Source organism: Pipistrellus kuhlii, unplaced genomic scaffold, assembly GCF_014108245.1.
Source record: "Pipistrellus kuhlii isolate mPipKuh1 unplaced genomic scaffold, mPipKuh1.p scaffold_m20_p_133, whole genome shotgun sequence".
Taxonomy (NCBI): Eukaryota; Metazoa; Chordata; class Mammalia; order Chiroptera; family Vespertilionidae; genus Pipistrellus; species Pipistrellus kuhlii.
Window position 1 is genome coordinate 258,914 of NW_023425442.1, and position 18,880 is coordinate 277,793.

Genomic DNA, 18,880 nt, shown 5'->3' on the forward strand with positions numbered 1-18,880 from the left:
GACTTATAGGTGGGATGGGGCTGGACCACAGAGTTTTCTGTAAGTATGGCCATCACTGTCTGAAAATGTCTGTCCTGTTAGTCTGCCCTCTTGTCTTCAGCCCGGAGGAAGCAGCTCTGGTGTGGTTTCTGTCCACATTGGCTGGCGTTCCTGGGAACAGCTTCTCCGGCATGTGGTCTGGGATGTATGGAGCAAAGAGCACAGCAAGAACTCAGTGCTGTTCTTTCTTTCGCCCCAAAGCCCCTTCCCAGTCTGCTCCTCTCTCTGTTTTCACTGTAGCATTTCATGTTGTTAGCTGCAGTTAATAGGAACGGAAGTCCTGTTTATGCTTTTACAGGTTTTTAATAAACATTGGTAAATGGCCTTGCTTTCCATAAAGATTTAATAATTTGTACTCCAATCAACACCTTTGGACGTGCCTGTCGGTCTGCACCCAGGAGCACTGCGCCAGGACCCCTCCCAGCGAGGTCAGTCTGGGCCTGGCAGTCAACCCGGAAGCCCAGACGGAAAGCTGTTTGGGGTTCTACCTGTGGGCGCGGAAGTCCCTCCCAGAGGTCTGGCCAGCTGCCCGCTCCAAATTAACTTGCATTTAGGTTTTCCTTGAGAACTTCAGCTTTTTAAGAGAGACCTTTGGTTGGTCTTTTTCCTTGATAAGATGTAATTTTTTAACCACAGAGACCACTTTAGAGTGAGCTTTCACGTTTGCATCATCATCACAGGCGTTTAAGGTTAGTCAACAAGTTAGAGTCACCTGTTTGCCCTTCCGCTGCTGGATCCTCGTGTCCGTCTCATGAAGGCAAAATGCCTCCGTGGTTTAAACTCCTTTCCTGTCTCTCGTTTGTGTTTAATGAAGCCACAGGGGAAAGACATTGAGTTTGAGCTTTTCAGCTCAATGAGCGCCAGGAAGAATCAATCCTGTGCTCTGTGCCCAGGTTCTCCGCATCGCTAAACATCAAGGCAGGTGTGGAGCGACGGCGTCGTCCTCTGCCCCATTACAAGAACCTTAGGGGGCCAAAACCGGTGTGGCTCAGTGGATAGAGCATCGGTCTGGGGACTGAAAGGTCCCAGGTTCGATTCCGGTCAAGGGCATGTACCTTGATTGCGAGCACATCCCCAGTAGGGAGTGTACAGGGCTCAGCTGATCAATGATCATATTGTTTCTAATTTTCTCTCCTTCTCTCTTCCTCTCTGTAAAAAAATCAATAAAATATATTTTAAAAATAATAAAGAACCTTAAGGGCCTGAAGCTGAAAAGTAAAGAAAAAGTATTTTCAAAATGAGTCAGGTAACACTGGGTGACAGTCGCCTAATGACGCGTGCCCTTTGCCCTCCAAGACTCACTTCCCGAGACGCTGTCCACAGCTGTTCTGCTGACGCTGCCTCTTTAATTGCCCTCTGCCTGGCCCGCGTGACGCCGATAGGCATCAGGAGTCAGCCTATGTCCCCATGTTGGGGGCGGGGGGGTGACCTAGGGTTGTGCTGCCTGACTGGGGAAGTACAGGCACAGATAAGGGTGCTTTATTCCAGCAGATCCTTTCCTGTGGGCAGGGCTTCAAGCCCTTAGCAAATTTTGCTTTGGTTTTTACTTTTTAAACCTTATTGTTGTCAAACTATAGGCTTATACTTATATCATAAATAGTGGATTATAAGTAGTGTCATCTTGTGTACTTTACTGGCATTGATAGATTCGCTTATAGTTTTCCTGGACATAAGCAGCCTTGTTGAGGTTTAACTTCCGTGCCACACAGTTCACCCGTTTAAGTTGTGCAGTTCCAGGTCTTCGAACAGCGGTTGCCAGGCCGAAGCTCGGTCCATTGACCCAGGCAGCTAGGGCTGGACATGTGTTTTAGCTTCTCTAGTCCTGTTCCTCAGAATGGAGTTGCTGAGTCTGTGGTAATTCTCTGTTTAACTCTGAGGAACTGCCAGACTGTTTTCCTCAGTGGCTGCACCAGTTTGCATTCCTACCAGCGGTGTGTGAGCTCCCAATTTGTCCGTGTCCTCCCTACCCTGCCGTTTTGTTTTTAATTGTATCTAGTTCGAGTGACATGCATGTATCTTGTTTTGATTTGTCTTTTCCTAATGACGCTGAGAACCTTTTATTGTGCTCATTGGCTGTTCATGTATCTTTTTTGGGGGAAATGTTTGTATCTTTTGTCTGTTTTGATCGGTTTATTTTTTTATTGAGTTATAGGAGTTCTTCATATGTTCTGTATCCAGTTCCTTAATTATATAATTTGCAGATATTTTCACTTATTCTGTGTCTTCTCTTGATAGTATCCTTTTTTTGTTTGTTTTGCTGTATTTTTTGTTTCCTAAGATACCATTGAAAGCCACAAAGAATCACTCCATTTTAACTTGGAACTTGTAAAACTTCTAAGAGTTTTACAGTTCCAGCTCTGACATCTGGTCTTAGCTCCATTTTTAGTTAATTTTTTTTGGGGGGGTGCCGCTTCCTTCTTGCCTGTGAATGTTCCGTTGTCCGACATCACCTGCTGAAAAGAGTGCTTTTCCCCACGGAACCTCTCGGCACCTTGTTGAGTAGAAGTGTCCTCCTGGCCGAGTTGGCGTGCTGGAGCTTCCACCAGCCTGTTTGGTGGGTGTCTCCCCACATGATGGGCTGTTCTTAACTCTGAGATTGGGGGGACGGGCTGATGGATCGAACCCGGAGTGTAAGCTGCGTGTCTGCTCATGGTTCTGCAGGTTGTGGGGAGAAGGGCTGTCCTGGCCCCCAGGTATCTGAAAGGCAGTCTGCTCTCCTGGGTGCTGTGCTGGTCGCATGGCGCTCCGGTCAGACCTGGGAGGTGGCTTACCTTCAGGTCATGAAGAACCGTGTTGGGAAGACACATTGGCCCATGGGGTCGTCATTGCAGCAGCTGGGTGACGGCGGAGGAGATGCCGCCGTGTTCGGGAGAAACACCCACTCTGGGGTCCCGCTGCCTAGATAAGGATGGCGGTGGAGGGAACACACGTTTCCTCTGGACCTGAGTTAAAAAACAAAACACCAAAAAGCCCAACATTGAGAGCAGCCATGGTCTGTCTGCTGTTGCCCTCTGGGTCCTCAGTGGCCCTTTGTCCACCTTAAACTTGTTTGTGGGAGGTAGTGGAGTGCAGGGAGAACCACTGAAGTAACTTGAAACTTTTGACTTTTAAGATAAGAAAAAAAAGATTGCATTCTGTAGCAATATCCAAAATAGGTTGCTTACTCGTCTTCAGTTTTTAAGGAGCAGGCTTTTGTCTCATTTTAGTTTGTTTTTAAAGCAGCTTTCTCCTTTGCTGACTGGTCCCCTCTGAGCAGGAGCGCCAGCTGCCCATTTGTGTCCCTGTGTGTATCTGATCGTATTTAGGCCAAGAGGGAGGGTCCTTATGAACGGTATAAAGCTGATGTCGCCAACTGGTGGTCCGTGAGGTCTGAAAGGGGGTGAGGGCGCCTGCTGGAATAAAGGACCGTTTATGAACATTTGTTTCTGGTCATTCTTTTTTTAAAAAAATATATTTTATTGATTTTTTACAGAAAGGAAGGGAGAAAGATAGAGAGCTAGAAACGCCAATGAGAGAGAAACATCGACCAGCTGCCTCCTGCACACCCTCTACCGGATGTGCCCGCAACCAATGTACATGCCCTGGACCGGAATCAAACCTGGGGCCTTTCAGTCTACAGACCGACGCTCTATCCACTGAGCCAAACCGGTTTTGGCTGTTTCTGGTCATTCTTTTTTTTTTTTTTTTTTTTTTTTTTTTTTAATATATTTTATTGATTTTTGTACAGAGAGGAAGGGAGAGAGATAGTTAGAAACATCAATGAGAGAGAGTCATCGATCAGCTGCCTCTTGCACACCCCCCACTGGGGATATGCCCGCAACCAACGTACATGCCCTTGACCGGAATCGAACCCGGGTCCCTTCAGTCCCCAAGCCGACGCTCTATCCTAGGGGTGTCGAACTCAATCAGAGAAGGGGCCAAAATCTAAACTCCAGCCTAAATCGCGGGCCGAATGGTTTACTGAACAGTCATAAACTGTCATTGTGATGGAAACGCAGCGGAGTGTAGTGATGACAGCGTGGTGCAGCCCACATTGCAAGACCTGGCGGGACGGATTTGGCCCGCGGGCCTTGTGTTTGACACATGTGCTCTATCCATTGAGCCAAACCGGTCCTGGCTGTTTCTGCTCATTCTTAACATGTCTCAGAGCTTGGGTTTCTTTCAGGTGGGTGTGGAGGTGGGGTGATTCCGACCACAGCCCAGGTGCTTGCTTTGAGGCAAATTCCGGAGCGCCTTGCTTGAGCCATATGCCCAAGCAGAGCGATGTGGTCACCCCAGGGGCCCCTGTCCTCCTGGGGCCCCTTTTGCTGACCGGAAGTCGCCTGGTCCCTTCCTGACAGGGTCCCCCAAGAGGCATGCTGGGTTTTTGGAAGTGGTTCGGGGCCCTCTGGGAGTAGTTTACACTTGCTCGTGTTGGGCAGTCAGCTTTTATAAAGTGGCTGCTTTTGAGGAGTTATAAATCAGATGTAGTGGTATTGTGACCTTCAAGGGCAAGGTCCGTTCAGATCAGAAGCAAATAACTTACCCACCTTCTCCCTCCCGCAATCCCAGGTTCCTCCTGTTCTTCTGGAAGGGTCGGGCGGGACGGGGCTTGGCGGTCAGAAAGCATGAGCTTGGAGCCTGGCTCTGCTCTTCATGACCCAGGGACCTTGGGGGGAACTTGAGCTGAACTCAGAAAGCGGAGCTGTGAGACAGACGGGGAGTGTGTGGGGTTTGCCAACAGCCCTGACATGTCAGGTGCTGACCAGGGTGCATGGGCGGTAGGCATTTGTGTAAGTGCTTTCCTTCCGAACCTCTGGGCCGCGGTTTCTGTCCCGCATCAGAGGTTCCTGCCCAGCCCCTGCGTCCTTCACACTTTTCCACTCTCTGCCTCCCCTCCTCCCCACCCCGCGTGTGGGATGCGCCTGGGACAGAGTGAGTCCCGTGGGTTGGCGTTGTCTGGGCCTCTCAAGCACCCAGTGCTTTCTCTGTGATGTTAATACTTTTTCTTCTGCTCAAATATAAATTATTTGAGCATTATTTCCCCTAATTTTCTATAGTCTCCAGAATATAGTGAATCTAATAGGTACTCCGTAGTTTTCTGAGTAAAGGAGAAAATGTTTCTCATTTTGAGTTCATCCAAATCTAACCAGCAATCAGTCCATCCTTGTCTTTTCTAGAATGTTTTCTGCAGTGTGCACACTTACAGATTAGAGACGTTACATGTTTGTTATGTGATAGTTTGTATCCCAGAAGTGAAACGGCAGATTGTGAGTGAAGGCCTGGCCCTGAGGCTGGGGTGGGTCGCTCTCACGCTCTGTTGTGCTTTCTGGACTGGAGCAGGTGCCCTCCACTGTGTGCTTGAACTCTCTCCTCCCCCAGGAGCTTCACTTGCTAACATGCTCTTTCCGGTTTTCCTTTTGTGCAGGCAGTGGTGAGAAACTTCACACCAAGGATGTTTCACTTAAGGACTTGTGCCACTAAGTTGCGGCCCTTGACGGCCTCACAGACTGTTAAGACATTTTCCCAGAACAGACCAGCAGCCGCTCGGACGTTTGGGCAGATCCGGTGCTACACTGCCCCCATGGCTGCAGAGCCCTTCCTGAGCGGGACTAGCTCCAACTACGTGGAGGAGATGTACTATGCCTGGCTGGAGAACCCCAAGAGCGTCCACAAGGTAAGGCTCGCAGGAGCGGGTCTTGTGTGTTTGGAGCCGACTGTGGCTGGCCACCCAGGTAAGTGTCCCGAGGAGCCCTCGGGCAGGAAGGCAGGCAGCAGCCAGGAGCCCCAGCGGCCCGACAGGAACCGGGAGGGGCGGCTCCCTCACCACGTGCCTCACTCTTTGGAATAGACCGCACTCGCCCGCAAGGACCTCCACAGGATGCACTGGCACCACTTGCGGAGCCTCGCAGGGATGCTGCGGAAGAGAAGCCAGCCAGAAGGGGTGCAGCAGAGGGATGCCCGCAGGACGCGCCTCGCCCGGGTCCCGAGGACACCTTGAATCGTCTCCTGTGATTTCTGTGCCGTTCAGATCCTTATGCTCATGGTTTCCTCCTGTCCCGGGAAGTAAATCCGGGAAGGCTTCCTTCGGACCCCTGTGCCACCTGTAGGGCACGTTCTCCTTAGTGCTTCTCCTCACCATTTGCTGGTACGGGGCACACTTAGTGGCAGAATTGCTTTTTTTCTTTCCTTTGTTTTATATACGTGTGTAATTGATTTCAGAGAGGAAGGGGGAGGGAGGGAGAGTTAGAAACATCAATGATGAGAATCATCCATCGCCACCTCTTGCACACCCCACACTGGGGATTGAGCCCACGGCTCAGGCCTGTGCCCTGACCACAATTCAACTGACTGCCTTGTTCATAGGTCAACGCTCAACCACTGAGCCACACCGGGCAGAGCAGAATTTCCTAACAGCATTGGGCCAGTGGGAGTTTGTGTGTTTTAATGACCATTTCATGGTTTTCAGTCAGGCAGTGGCCAGTGCAGGAGCTGGAGGGCAGGTTGCCAGGCGCCCAGGCCTGGGGGCAGGTGTGGGGATGTGTTCTGTGCAGGCTGGCGTCATCACTCTTCGTTGTTGTTGCTGTCAATCCTCACCCAAGGATTATTTTCCATTGATTTTTTAAAAATATTTTTTTATTGATTTCAGAGAAGAAGGGAGGGAGGGAGGGAGGGAGAGAGAGAGAGACAGAGAGAGAGACAGAGAGAGAGAGAGAGAGAAACATCAACAATGAGAGAGAATCATTGATTGGCTGCCTCCTGCACGCCCCCTACTGGGGATCAAGCCTGCAACTCAGGCATGTGCCCTGACTGGAATTTAACCCAGCAGCCTCTAATTTGCAGGCCGATGCTCTATCAACCAAGTCATACCAGCTAGGGCTTTCCATTGATTTTAGAGAAAGTGAAAGGGAGGGTGAGAAACAGAGAAACACTGATGTAAGAGAGACACCTCATTGGTTGCCTCCTTTATGTGCCCCAACAGGTGCTGGGGGTCAAGTCTGCAACCGAGAGACATGCCTTGACCAGAATTAAACCCGAAAACTTTCAGTCCATGGGCCAACGCTCTAACCACTGAGCAGCTGGCCAGGGTGTGATGTCATCACTCCTGATTGCTCTTTTCCTTCCTTGTGAATCTTGGGCCCCTAGAGTAAGCTCTGTGTTAGTGACATTCACGACTGGATTATTCCTGTGACTGCGGGAGCCACCAGCTCTGTCACACTAGAAGTGCTGCCTCTTAGAACCTCACAGCATTTAGCGGGCCTTCCTGTTTCCAGGGCCACCGGAGCCGGTGGGGCCTGGTTCCCGGGAGGCGCTCTGGGCCTTGTCCAAGCTGGACAGGTGGGCTAGAAGGAAGTGCTGAGGAGATGACCTGCTGGGGGTTGAAGCCAGGTCTCTAAGGACAGTTGTGAGCTTGTCTCTTGAGTAAATCAGCCAGGCTGTCACCTTGTGCTCAGGCCTCTCCCTGCCTTCCCTTTCCAGAGTATGACCCCTTGTGGAGCCACCCAGGCCTCTTAGATTAGCGTCAAATGCACGTGAGTCTCGCCCGTGACAAAGGGGTGCCACCGTAGTCCTTCCTCAGAGTGATGGGCTCCACCTTTGTCTCGGGCAGAAGCCAGGGTGTGTCTTGCACTCTCAGCAGGTCCATAGGGCAGAGCTGAGGCGGCTTTTCTTGCTGACCTTGGAGTTGGCGGATGCTTTGCTTGCACACCTGGAGAGGAGAGAGTGAAACTGTTTGGAGATGTTCTTTCGTGAGCTACCTGGCTTAAAAACAGCAGCATTGCTCTGATGGAGCACAAAGCCACTTGGCTTCCGTAACTGAGGAATACTCCAACAGCACCCTCCATCGTAACTGTTTTCATGGTAGCAAGTCAGGCAGACCCCGACCCCAGTGCCTCCCAGCAGAGTGGGGGTGCTTGGACAGGCTTGGGCGCAGCCCTGCTGTCCTCCACTGGGGGTCGCTGAGCCAGGCCGTAAGGTGGGCGGTCTGAAGGCCAGCACTGTCCTGCGCGCTGTTCTTCCACCCGCTTAGCTCCAAAGCAGGTTCTGTGGGGGTGGGCCATGGACCATCACTCCCACATGTGGGCGTCCTGTACAGACAGCCAGTCACCCATGTTTTCAGGAAGGATGCAGGCCCGGCATTGGCGCAGAGAGGACAGGACGCAGGAGGAGGGTTTAGAGGCCGCCCGGAGCAGCCTCTTCCTGCGCGGCAGAGCTGTGAACGGGCCATGTGCACGGCACCTGGTGCTGGGACAGTGCCGGGTTTTCCGCATGTTGTGACCGGGAGAGCCCCTGCAGGGGGCGGGGAGACAGGCTCCTGCCGGCCAGCGAGTCCCTGCCTCCATTGGGCTAATGGGCCAAACCCTTGTTTCAAGATGGCCCTGCACCTGTGCTCCGAGATGGCTTGTTGCCCTGCGATGCTTGTCAGTATCCGTTGGAAAGCTCTGTTAGTGCCCTGGCCATTTTGGCTCAGTGTTTGGAGTGCTGGCCCACGGACTAAAGGGTCCCGGGTCCAATTCCAGTCAAGTTGTGGCATGACCCCTGGCCCTGGTTGGGGCACATGCAGGAGACAGCCAATCCGATGTGTCTCTCTCACATCTGTTTTTCTCTCCCCCTTCCTTCTACTCGCTCTAAAAATCAATGAGAAAATATCCTTGGGTGAGGATTAACTAAGAAATTAAAAAGCTCTCTCAGTACCAGAACTTACCATGGTTGCCTGTGTCATGCTCGAGCCTGAAACGGATCAGCCATTAGTTTATCACTGTGCCATGGCCTTTGAACCTGGGGTTCGATCCGTTCCAGGGTGTCCATAGGTGATTGGGGTGTGTTTGTGGGCGGTGAGTGCGTTCCCATCTAAGGTAAAGACAGCAGGTGTGGCATTGGACAGGAAGAAATGGCTCAGGCAGTCCAGAACCCAGAGTCCTGGGCTTTGGTGGCTGAAATGAGCATTTGTCACCCAGGGTCATGTTCTAATCACCTTCTTGTCCCTCAGGGGGCTGTGCAGGTAGAGGCTGTCCATGTGTCCATGCTCTCACTGTCCTAGGTGAAGAGAGCCCAGTGACTTCCCTGGCTGTGCCCGGTCTGCAGGGAGGGAGCAGGGACTAGGCCCCGTGCCTGGGCAGGCTGGCCTGTGGTGGCTCCGTCGTGCACGCGGCGTCCTGTGAGCCGCGCACTCGTGCTGGCCGCCTTGGGCCTTTGAGACACATGAGGGACACCAGGTGGCGCGGTTGCCACTCTCCAGCCCTGAAGCCCCAGGGACCCAGCTCTGGTGTTGCTCACCGCCGGGAGCTTGGTGCTGAGACAAAGTCTGTTTGCCTCACTGAACCACTCAGCCTACGTCCCTGGTGAGTGTCAGCACCTCTCTGAGGTGGGGTAGAGCCTTGAACGCTGGGCGTCCCAGGTTCATAGCTGACACCATTCATAGTACTGCACCAGACACCCCCTGGCATCCTGACACCCCACCTGACCGACTGCCCCGCCCCCCATCAGTTTGCGCCCGGTGAGGGAGTCAGCCTGTGGATTAGCTCGGCGGGTGTGTTGGGCACATCCTGTGCATTGGACCAGCTTCCGCAGGACAGAGCCGAGGAAGAGGGATGCTGTGGCTGCAGGGGGAGCAGAGGCGGGGCATGGCCTTCCGGGACGTCACTTAAATGCCGTAGTTCCATAAGAGGAAGCAATTCTGGTTTCGTTTCAGCTAGAATGTTACCCTTGGTTTGTTTTTTGTTTGTTTGTTTTTTAATATATTTTTTATTGATTTTGTACAGAGAGGAAGGGAGAGAGATAGTCAGAAACATCGATGAGAGAGAGTCATCGATCAGCTGTCTCTTGCACACTCCCTACTGGGGATATGCCCACAACCAAGGTACATGCCCTTGACCAGAATCGAACCCAGGACCCTTCAGTCCCCAAGCCGACGCTCTATCCATTGAGCCAAACTGGTTTTGGCCAGAATGTTACCCTTGTTTACACTTGAAAACTTATGTTTTAGTTTAAGTCATTTTGGCAACAAGCTGAGGCCTTAAACCCACTCATGGGAGGTGGTCCAGGCCTACCCCTCTGCGGACGGGCTGTCTCCCTCCTGCCCACGCACTGCCCTGCCTGGCCCTGGTCCCAGCCTCGCCTCCTTCCGTCTGCCAGTGCTGCCACCTGGCCTCCCTGGGGCCTGCGACCACCCCTCCTTGGCTTCTCACAGCCAGCTCCCTCATGCGCTGTCCTTCCTGGCACCTGCTCTGAGGACGCTGTCTGGCTGCTCCCGAGAGGGAGAAGCCCATCAGCACATCGCAGACGCCTGCCCTCTGCCCTCTCGCCGCGGAGGCAGCCTCGGGCTGTGGAGAGCCACCTCTAACCGTGCTCACCTCGGAGACGCGTCCGGTGCGAGCACGTCGCTTCAGCCTATGGCCCTGTGCGTGGAACCGCTGGCTTTCGCGGGCAGTGCCTTCCCTCCCCTCCCCGGTGGGCAGAGAACTGAGTGTCTGCATCTGGCTGTTGGTCCGTCCAGGCCTGGAGGGGACGGCTTCCTGAGGGAGTTGTGGAACAGGCAGACACAGCTGGGGACTAGACTCAGCGCGGCCGAGGAGCAGCTAAGTCTGCCTCCCGCACTGACGGAGGAGCAGTGCCCTGCCATGTGGGACGCAGGCCCAGCCCTGGCCTTGATTTTTGACCATTTTAAGTTGCAGTGCACAGGTTTTGCAAGTGCATGCAGACAAAATCCAAATGTCAGGTCGTGGAGGGAGAAGGCTTTGCTGTTGAGGTTGTCTCCTGGTCTGAGGGCTGAGGCATTCGTGTGTGCGCTGGGGGTGAGTGAGGGGACGTGGAAGTGCGTCCCGGTGCGCTCCCCTGTGGGCCAGCACGGCAGCCCCTGTGCCACTGTCTGCCAGTCAGAAGGTTCCAGAGGGGATATCTATGGTGGCGCCTGCCCCTCCCAGGGCTGGGCTGCCCAAGCTTCCGGAAGTTGGAAATGTTTGGGGTGTCCAGTGCGTCAGTTTTGTGTGTCCTTGTAATGCACCTAGGAGGGCCAGGCCTGAGCTCTCCCTGCCTGGGCAGTGGACACTAGGCGGCCTCTCCTTTCCCACAGGAGCAAGTCGGTTCTATCTCTGGTGGACGCAGGGCCTCTCGCCCGCAGTGGAGCCGGCTCAGGGAGGGGGAGGGACAGCTTGATGGCAGGTTGGGAGAATGGTACTGGATTCCGACTCCTGCCCAAGAGGGCCAAGGCAGGGCGTGTGCGGTGCTTACAGCTGGCGTGTGGCTGGTGCCAGGTGAGGACCCTGCAGGTCTCGCCCATCAGCCGACACACTGCCTGTCAACCAGACCAGGGAACACAGGGAGAGCTCTAACAGTGAGGTTTGTTAAAGCATTTAACAATTGCTATTAATGTATTAATTCACAATTTTTAAGGTAAAAGCTCGGTGTTCTGTATACTCCCCATGTTGTGCAGTATCACCCAGTAGTTTGATTTTACATGTTACTGAATGCAAGAGGAATAAACTTGGATGTTCTGAAAACTCCCCTGGAGGTCCAGCACCAGGCCCTGCTTGCCACAGTGGGTTTCTGGTGGGATTGGTGGTGCAGGCAGTGTCTTGGGACCGGCTGCCTGCGGACCCCTCACTGGCGGCAAGCGCAGGCCTGCTGGCCTTTCTCTCCAGGTTCTCCCAGGCATCTAATCTGTTTACTGACGAAGAACCTTAGAAACTGGACATGTCTGACAGGGAAGAAAGACAGTGTTTACCAGGTGTACCAGTTAGGTTTTTTTTCAATTCATGGAGTTATACATTACATTGATAGATATGCAATTTGATATGTATGCTATTTTGTTGTATTGGCAGCAGGCTTCAAAATTTCCTGTGTCAAATTTTCTGAAGGTGTTACCATTAGATATTTTTACACTTAAAAATGTCGAATTTTGTGCCAAAACAAGAGCATTTGCAGGAAGTTTGAGTTCATTATTTTGTGGAAAAGTGCTGCTGAGCACTAAAGGCAGAGCATTGTCTTCATGTGTCACTATGCCCCGGGGGAGGCTGAGCTGGGACTGGTGGGAAGCTGACCCCGTGGCTACTCCTGGAGCTGGGGGAGAGTCTACTGCCCCTAAACCGTGTGGGCCGGGCCGAGAGGGGTCAGGGGTAGTTCCTCAAGGAACCGAAGTGCCAACAGCGAAAGTCAGAGTGGAAAGAGCAGAGGCGCCTCGAGCAGTGGGCTGGCCGTGGGGTTAGCTTCCGCCTGAAGGGCAAGGAGAGACCACCGGCAGCCCCTTCCGGCCTCAGCACCCAACACCCCCTGTCAGGTCTCTGAGAGCCAAGAACCCAGCCAGTGGCTTGGGGCGGGGGCATCCTCTGAGCCACCTCCACCCAGCAAACAGCCCCTATCCCTGGTGCCCGCGCGGCGTCCAGGGTTTGGGGGCAGGGGAGACAAATGGGCACAGACCTCAAGGTCAGCTGGGCACCGCTGGGCCATGAAGGAGAGTCGGCTTTCCTGCTTTCCTGACCAATGCAGCATCCAAAACCGACATAAATTATTCACCGTGAGGAAAAAAGCACAATTAGGCATTGCTTGTGGTGAATATGCTCTATCTCAAGGTACTTGTGAAGATTGGTTTAAATGCTTTCAAAATGATGATTTCGATGTGAAAGACAACCGAAAAAGTTTGAAGACCAACAATTACAAGCATTATTGGATGAAGATGGGTGTCAAACTCAAAAACAACTTGCAGAAAGATTAAACATTGCTCAGCAAACAATTTCTGATCATTTACAAGCAATGGGATAGATTTTAAAGGAAGGAAAATGGGTGTCACATCAACTGAACAAAAGACAAATGGAAAACCGAAAAGTAACCAGTAAAATGTTGCTTCAGTGGCATGAAAGAAAGTTTTTTTGCACCAAATTGTGACTGGTGATGAAAAGTGGGTTTATTTTGAGAATCCCAAATGCACAAAATCATGAGTTGATCCAGGTCAACCATCAACATCGACTGCAAGGCCGGATCAGTGCTCTGCGTTTAGTGGGATCAGGAAGGTGTGTATTATGAGCTTCTAAAACCAGGTGAAACCGTTAATACTGATCGCTACTGACAACAAATAATCAATTTGAACCACACTTTGATCGTAAAATGACCAGAATGGGCCAAAAGACACGGTAAAGTAATTTTGCTTCATGATAGTGCACCATCACACACTTCAGAACCAATTCATACTTGCCTGGGAAGTATGAACCCACCCGCCATATTCACCAGACCTTGCTCCTTCAGATGACCACTTATTGCGATTGATGGCACTTTCTGAGCAGCACTTCAAAACGTACCAAGTGGAAAATTGGGTCTCTGAATGGTTTGCCTCAAAACAAGAAAAGTTCTATTGGGACGGTGTCCACACATTACCTGAAAGATGGGGAAATGTGTAGCTATCAATGGACATTACTTTGAATAAAGCAATTTTGTTCTTTCTCTTGAAATTGTGTGTTTTTTACGAAATCTGCCATTAACGGGTACACCTGGTACATGTCTAAACCTTCCTGGTGGTTAGTATACGGGCGGTTTTTTGCAGTGGAATTAAGTGTTGGTTTCTCTGATCTCTGAAATATTTTAAGGCTCAACATCTTTGTATGAGATGAATAACCTATTAAGAGTCCACAGTATTTATGTGAATTAGAAATTGAATCATTTAAACGTAAAATAGCCAAAAATAGTAAGGAGAGAGATAATGAGTGAGTTTGATTAACACAGACGAAGTGGAAACTGAGAGGAACCCCAGTTAGTTCCTACCGCACGCAGGAGTGTGCTGGCTGCTGGCTCCGCAGTGCTGTCTTCACCGCAGACCTGTGCACACAGATGTCTGTCCCTCCACACTGAGCCCTGCGCCCCGGTGCCAGGTGCCTGGCAGGATCTCAGGGCTCAGACTAAGGCCTTTGAGCCCTGAGCCCCTGAAGGGCCCTCCTGAAGCACAGACGACATGGTTTCTCTAGGGCCAGCCTCAGGCCACCCTTTGCACAAGGGCCACTGTATCGGGTCTAGTAATAATTAATGTCGTTTTTAAACATTCGTTTAAAATCTTGCTTGGCGTTGACTTGTATTGACATAACCTTCAAACACGTGGTATCTACAGAAGGTGTGAAGTGCAATTAACAAGTTTTGCTTGAAAAAGTTTGTGTTTGGTTTGGTTTTTGTTGCAAAACTAGGGCTAAGAAGACGGCGGATGAAGAGCATATTCAGCACTGCATGCTTTACGAGTTCCAATTAGGAAGAAAAGCAAGTGAGGCTGCAAAAAACATCTGTAGTGCTCTTGGTCAAGATGCAGTTAGCGCCAGAAAATGCCAGCGTTGGTTTGAGAAATTTCGCGAGGGAAATTTTTCGTTAGATGACAAGAGTGGTCGAGGCCGTGTATCCAATTTTGATCAAGAAGCTCTTCAAGCTCTTTTGGTGCAAAATCCTCAAATTACCCAGCAAGAGCTTGCGACAACTTTAAATTGTTCACAAAAAACAATTTCCAATCAATTGCGTGCACTTGGCAAAGTCCAAAAGTTTGGAAAATGGGTTCCTCATGAGTTGACCTACAACAACCGTAATCAAAGAGTCACAATTTGCAGTTCGCTCCTCTCTCGTCAAAACCGTTTGCCGTTTTTAGAGCAAATTGTTACCGGAGATGAAAAATGGGTGCTGTATGTTAATTTGAAAAGGCGGCCTCAATGGTTGGACAAAAATGAGGCTCCGCAGCCCACGCCAAAACCTGACTTGCATGCGAAAAAAGTGATGTTGTGTGTTTGGTGGAATTTTAAAGGAATTCTTCATTATGAACTTTTACCATCTAACCAAACCATTACAAGTGCAGTGTATAGTGCCCAATTGGAAAGGTTAGCCCAAGCTTTAAGAGAAAAAGAACCCGCGCTGATTAATCGGAAGGGCGTAATTCTTCACCACGATAACGCACGACCGCATACTGCAAGAATCACTGCTGAAAAACTGCGCCAGTTGGAATGGGAAGTTCTCCCTCAACCTGCATATTCTCCTGATATTGCCCCTTCCGATTACCATTTGTTTCGTTCTTTGCAAAACTTTCTTGGAAAAAAGTTTAATAATGAAGAATGCCTCAAAAATGCATTGACCGAATTTTTTGCATCAAAATCACAAGAATTTTACAACAGAGGGATTAAAATGCTTCCTGAGCGTTGGGCACAAGTAGTAGAAAACAACGGCAACTATATTGTTGATTAAATTTTGTTGTATTGTTTAAATAAATTCGATTTAAAAAAGTATTAGAAAACGACATTAATTATTACTAGACCTAATATTTTGTGTGTGTGGGGCGGTGAGGTGACAAGGGAGGCCTGAGCCCTGGAGGCTGTGTTGAAGGACAGGAGGTCGGGGACAGACAGGCAGGAAGGGCAGCCAGAGGGCATCTGCCCCATTGATGTGGGGCATCCTGAGGGTCAGGGGAGCTGCTGCTCAGAGCAGGAGGTCATTGCCCGGCAGGATGTGGCTGCCTGCCAAGAACAGTTCTTTCTTTGGCTGGAAATGAGGGTGAGGCCCCCAGTGGAGTGACACGTGTGTTCCTTCTCTCTTTAGTCATGGGACATTTTTTTCCGAAACACCAATGCCGGGGCGGCCCCAGGCACTGCCTACCAGAGCCCACTGGCCCTGAGCATGGGCGCCCTGTCTGCCGTGGCCCGAGCACAGCCCCTGGCGGGCACCCAGACCAACGTGGACAAGCTGGTGGAGGACCACTTGGCAGTGCAGTCTCTCATCAGGGCCTACCAGGTAAGGTGCGCCTGCCAGCACAGCCTGTCCCGGCCCTGGGGTCCAGGGATACAGAAATGCAAAAGGTGAGGAGAGGAGCCGGGACAGTTTCACCTGCGGAGCAGAGCCTCTGCCATCTTCAGTGCAGCCCTGGAAGCAGCTCCTCGCTTGTTCCCATAGGTTGGCAGAAAGATCTGTGGGCAGGGAAACGGGGCCGGGCGCAGGAAGTGCTGGTGACCAGGAGCACTGTGCCATCCCGTGTCAGCTGCTAGCACCCACACACAGGAGGAGGTGCACCTGTAGGGTGGGGGACTGGGCGTGCCCAGGAAGCAGGGACAGGCAGGTGGGCGCTCAGCTGCACAGTCAGCCCCTGGAAGGGACCTGGTGTCAGGCTTTCCCAAGTTAGCTGCCCGGCACCTGCAGTCCTGGACACCTGCTCTGGGAGCCGTCCTGGGGAGCAGAAGTCTCCGGCAACCCAGACACTCCTGCAGGCGGGGCATCGGCGTACTCTGCCCCCGGTGTCAGGACAGGTGCTGGGGAAGGTGGCAAGCGGGGCACTGTCTGAGGAGGGGGAGCTGCAGGGACCTGCGGGAGGCGGCGTGCACTCGGCCTCAGCACCTGGGCTGCCCGTGGGGGCTGTCCTCCACCCTGTCAGTGCCAGGGGAGGATGTGGGTGACGGGCCCATTGCTTCAGGGAACAGACTTAGAGTTTCTGCCCTGCTTTAGGCAGTTGGGTCCGAGGGGACCGTCCGTGTAGCCGTCTCTGTCTGACTCGGTGCCTGACCTCCAGCAGGCACTGACGGCCTGGGTCCAGCTTGTACCGCCTGCCCAGTGCTGCAGCCCTGCTTCCTCGGAGGCCTTTTGCTGGTCAGCGCTGAGGTGGAGTCACATTGGGGTGATATCCCCAGAGCCCGTCTCCATTTGTCCAGGGAAGCAGGGCCCCAGGAAGCGGTCCTTGACAACTCCCACATTTCTCCTGCCCAGGAGTGTACCCTTCATAGATGCGCCTCGGTGCACAGCCTGCTGTCCCGAGGCCGTTAGAACTAGTCGGGTTCATAGCTCTCGGGAGGTTTGACCACGTGTGACTTTTACCCCACCGCCCGGGTCCTGCTTAACCACTGCTTGTGTTATTACTTCCAGGTCAGGGGTCACCACATTGCAAAACTTGATCCTCTCGGAATTAGTTGTGTAAATTTTGATGATGCTCCAGTAACTGTTTCTTCAAACGTGGGTGAGGATTGATCTGTAAATGCTAATTTTAATGTAATTTTACTTTTTTTACCCCTTCCCTCTTTTTTTTCTCCTGTCCTTTTGTGTGTGTCCCTCCCTCCCCGTCACTGGCCCTTCCATAGATACGAGGGCACCATGTAGCACAGCTGGACCCCCTGGGAATTTTGGATGCCGATCTGGACTCCTCCGTGCCCGCTGACATTATCTCATCCACAGACAAACTTGGTGAGGGCCTGAGAGTGGCCGGTGCTGCTGCTTAGCTCCCGGTGCTGGCCCGGGAGGCCAGACGCCCAGACGGGAGGGAAGACTCTTAAGTTTCCTTCGTTCTGATCACTTGACATTACGGTCACACAGCCTTAGAGCTGGGCATCTCGAGTTCACCCCAGCTTCTCAGTCAGACGGTATGAGCTCCGTTGTCTGAGTCTCAAGTTAGAAAGTGAAATTGGGGGCAGAAAGGGTTTGCGATGCAGGGGAAAGGTGGCCGCCTGTGCAGGCCCCTCAGGAGGTGCTCAGACGCGCTCTGGCGCCTGGCAGGCCCGGTGCGGGCCGCCGTGCGGGACAAGGCCTACGCAGCCGCCTGTCACCTCACGCTGTCCCGGGGCACGCGGGCCTGCCTCTGCCGGGCGAGACTCTAAACAGGCTCTGCCCCGGGGTCTCGATTCTTAAGGCCGGTGATCACACAGGAAACTTCGGAAGGCGCCCGGTGCCGCGCAGGGCGTGGCTGGCCTCCCACCGCAGTTGCTTCTTCGAGTTAATCTGCGCTCCGGCTCCGTGCTGCTAACCTGCTACAGAAATTACGGTGTGACTAATTCTGAGATGGTGGTGTCACGGAACACTGTGCATGCTAATGAGACTGACAATTACATTGCCTGCTGCTCCCGCTAGGGGACCCAACACTCCTGAGGAGGGTGGCGGTGTTGCCGGGTCAGGCAGGTGCAGGCCGCAGGGCCCTCCTGCTCTGGCCTGGCTCTGGAGGAGGGAACCGTCCTGAGCGTGCGACGGGCAGGGCAGGTAGAGGCCCGTGTGGAGTCTGCTTTTTTGGGGTGACAACTCTGTGCTTCCAGAGTGGGCTTCTCTGGGTGTCCGCAGGACAGGGAGCCCCTCTCTTCCCCTCAGCACGAAGCCCTGCAGCTCCCGGGCCTGACGCCTCCGTGGTGAGCTCTCCCAAGAGAGGGCCTGCGTGTCCCGGCAGAGCCTTCAGCAGAGCAGGGCTTCCCTGGGTGCCCATTTCTTGCATCCAAACAGACCTCCTCAGTGGTTCCCAGCTCATTGGAGCTGCCTGGGGCCTGGAGCACTCCTCTGTCCCTCTGGACACTGGGCAGGTGGGAGGGAGCCACAGCCGCCAGGCACTGGAGGAGCCTGGGACGGAGAGGCTGGGCCTGGGCCCTGCAGCTCCTGGGCACAGCCGAGGCGGCACAGGCAGCGGCTCTTCCAGGCCATAGGCCTTGCTTTCCGTCCGCTCGGGAGCAGGGTCCCTGGCGGCATCTCACACGGAGGGTGACTGGAAACCAGGGGCACAGGCCCCATAGAGTCTCAGCTATTGGAGGAGAGACGCTGCCTCTCCTGGCCGAGCACCCTCAGGACCACCCAGTCGGGGAGGCCCCTTTGTGAGAGGAATTTGATGTGTCTTTTTTAGCTACAAAAATGGGAAGTAGCATAAACCCAGTACATAAATGTGAGCCTGGGGGAAGTCCGTCTCCAGTTGGCACCGTTGGTGTGTGTAGGTCAGGAAGACGGTGTCTCCCGCCCTCAGGCCTGGCTGCTGGGTGCCGTAAGCTGTCAGTTTGTTTCAGGATTAGCTGAGCTCAGACCGCCAGGCCTGGCTCCCGAGGCCGTGACCAGTGTGGTTCGCACAGTCCGAGCTGCCGGCGACTGGTGGAGGCAGGTTCAGAAGCTGAGTGATGGGGCCAGGCCT

General features: G+C 52.8%; 1 protein-coding gene across 6 annotated transcripts in view; it reads left to right on the forward strand.

The window, feature by feature from the left end:
• The window catches only part of OGDH (oxoglutarate dehydrogenase), a 37,459-nt gene that overhangs the window by 2,876 nt on the left and 15,703 nt on the right, over positions 1-18,880 (forward strand). For 4 of the 6 annotated variants that reach the window (XM_036436262.2, XM_036436264.2, XM_045581110.1 and 1 more), the window contains exons 2-4: positions 5,447-5,695; positions 15,565-15,756; positions 17,088-17,190. In XM_036436262.2, coding sequence (XP_036292155.1) covers positions 5,474-5,695; positions 15,565-15,756; positions 17,088-17,190 — 517 coding nt within the window. In that variant the 5' untranslated portion in view covers positions 5,447-5,473. Of the gene's footprint in view, positions 1-5,446; positions 5,696-15,564; positions 15,757-16,875; positions 16,967-17,087; positions 17,191-18,880 lie in introns of all 6 variants that reach the window. The other 2 variants (XM_036436263.2, XM_036436265.2) reach the window with 1 other exon arrangement.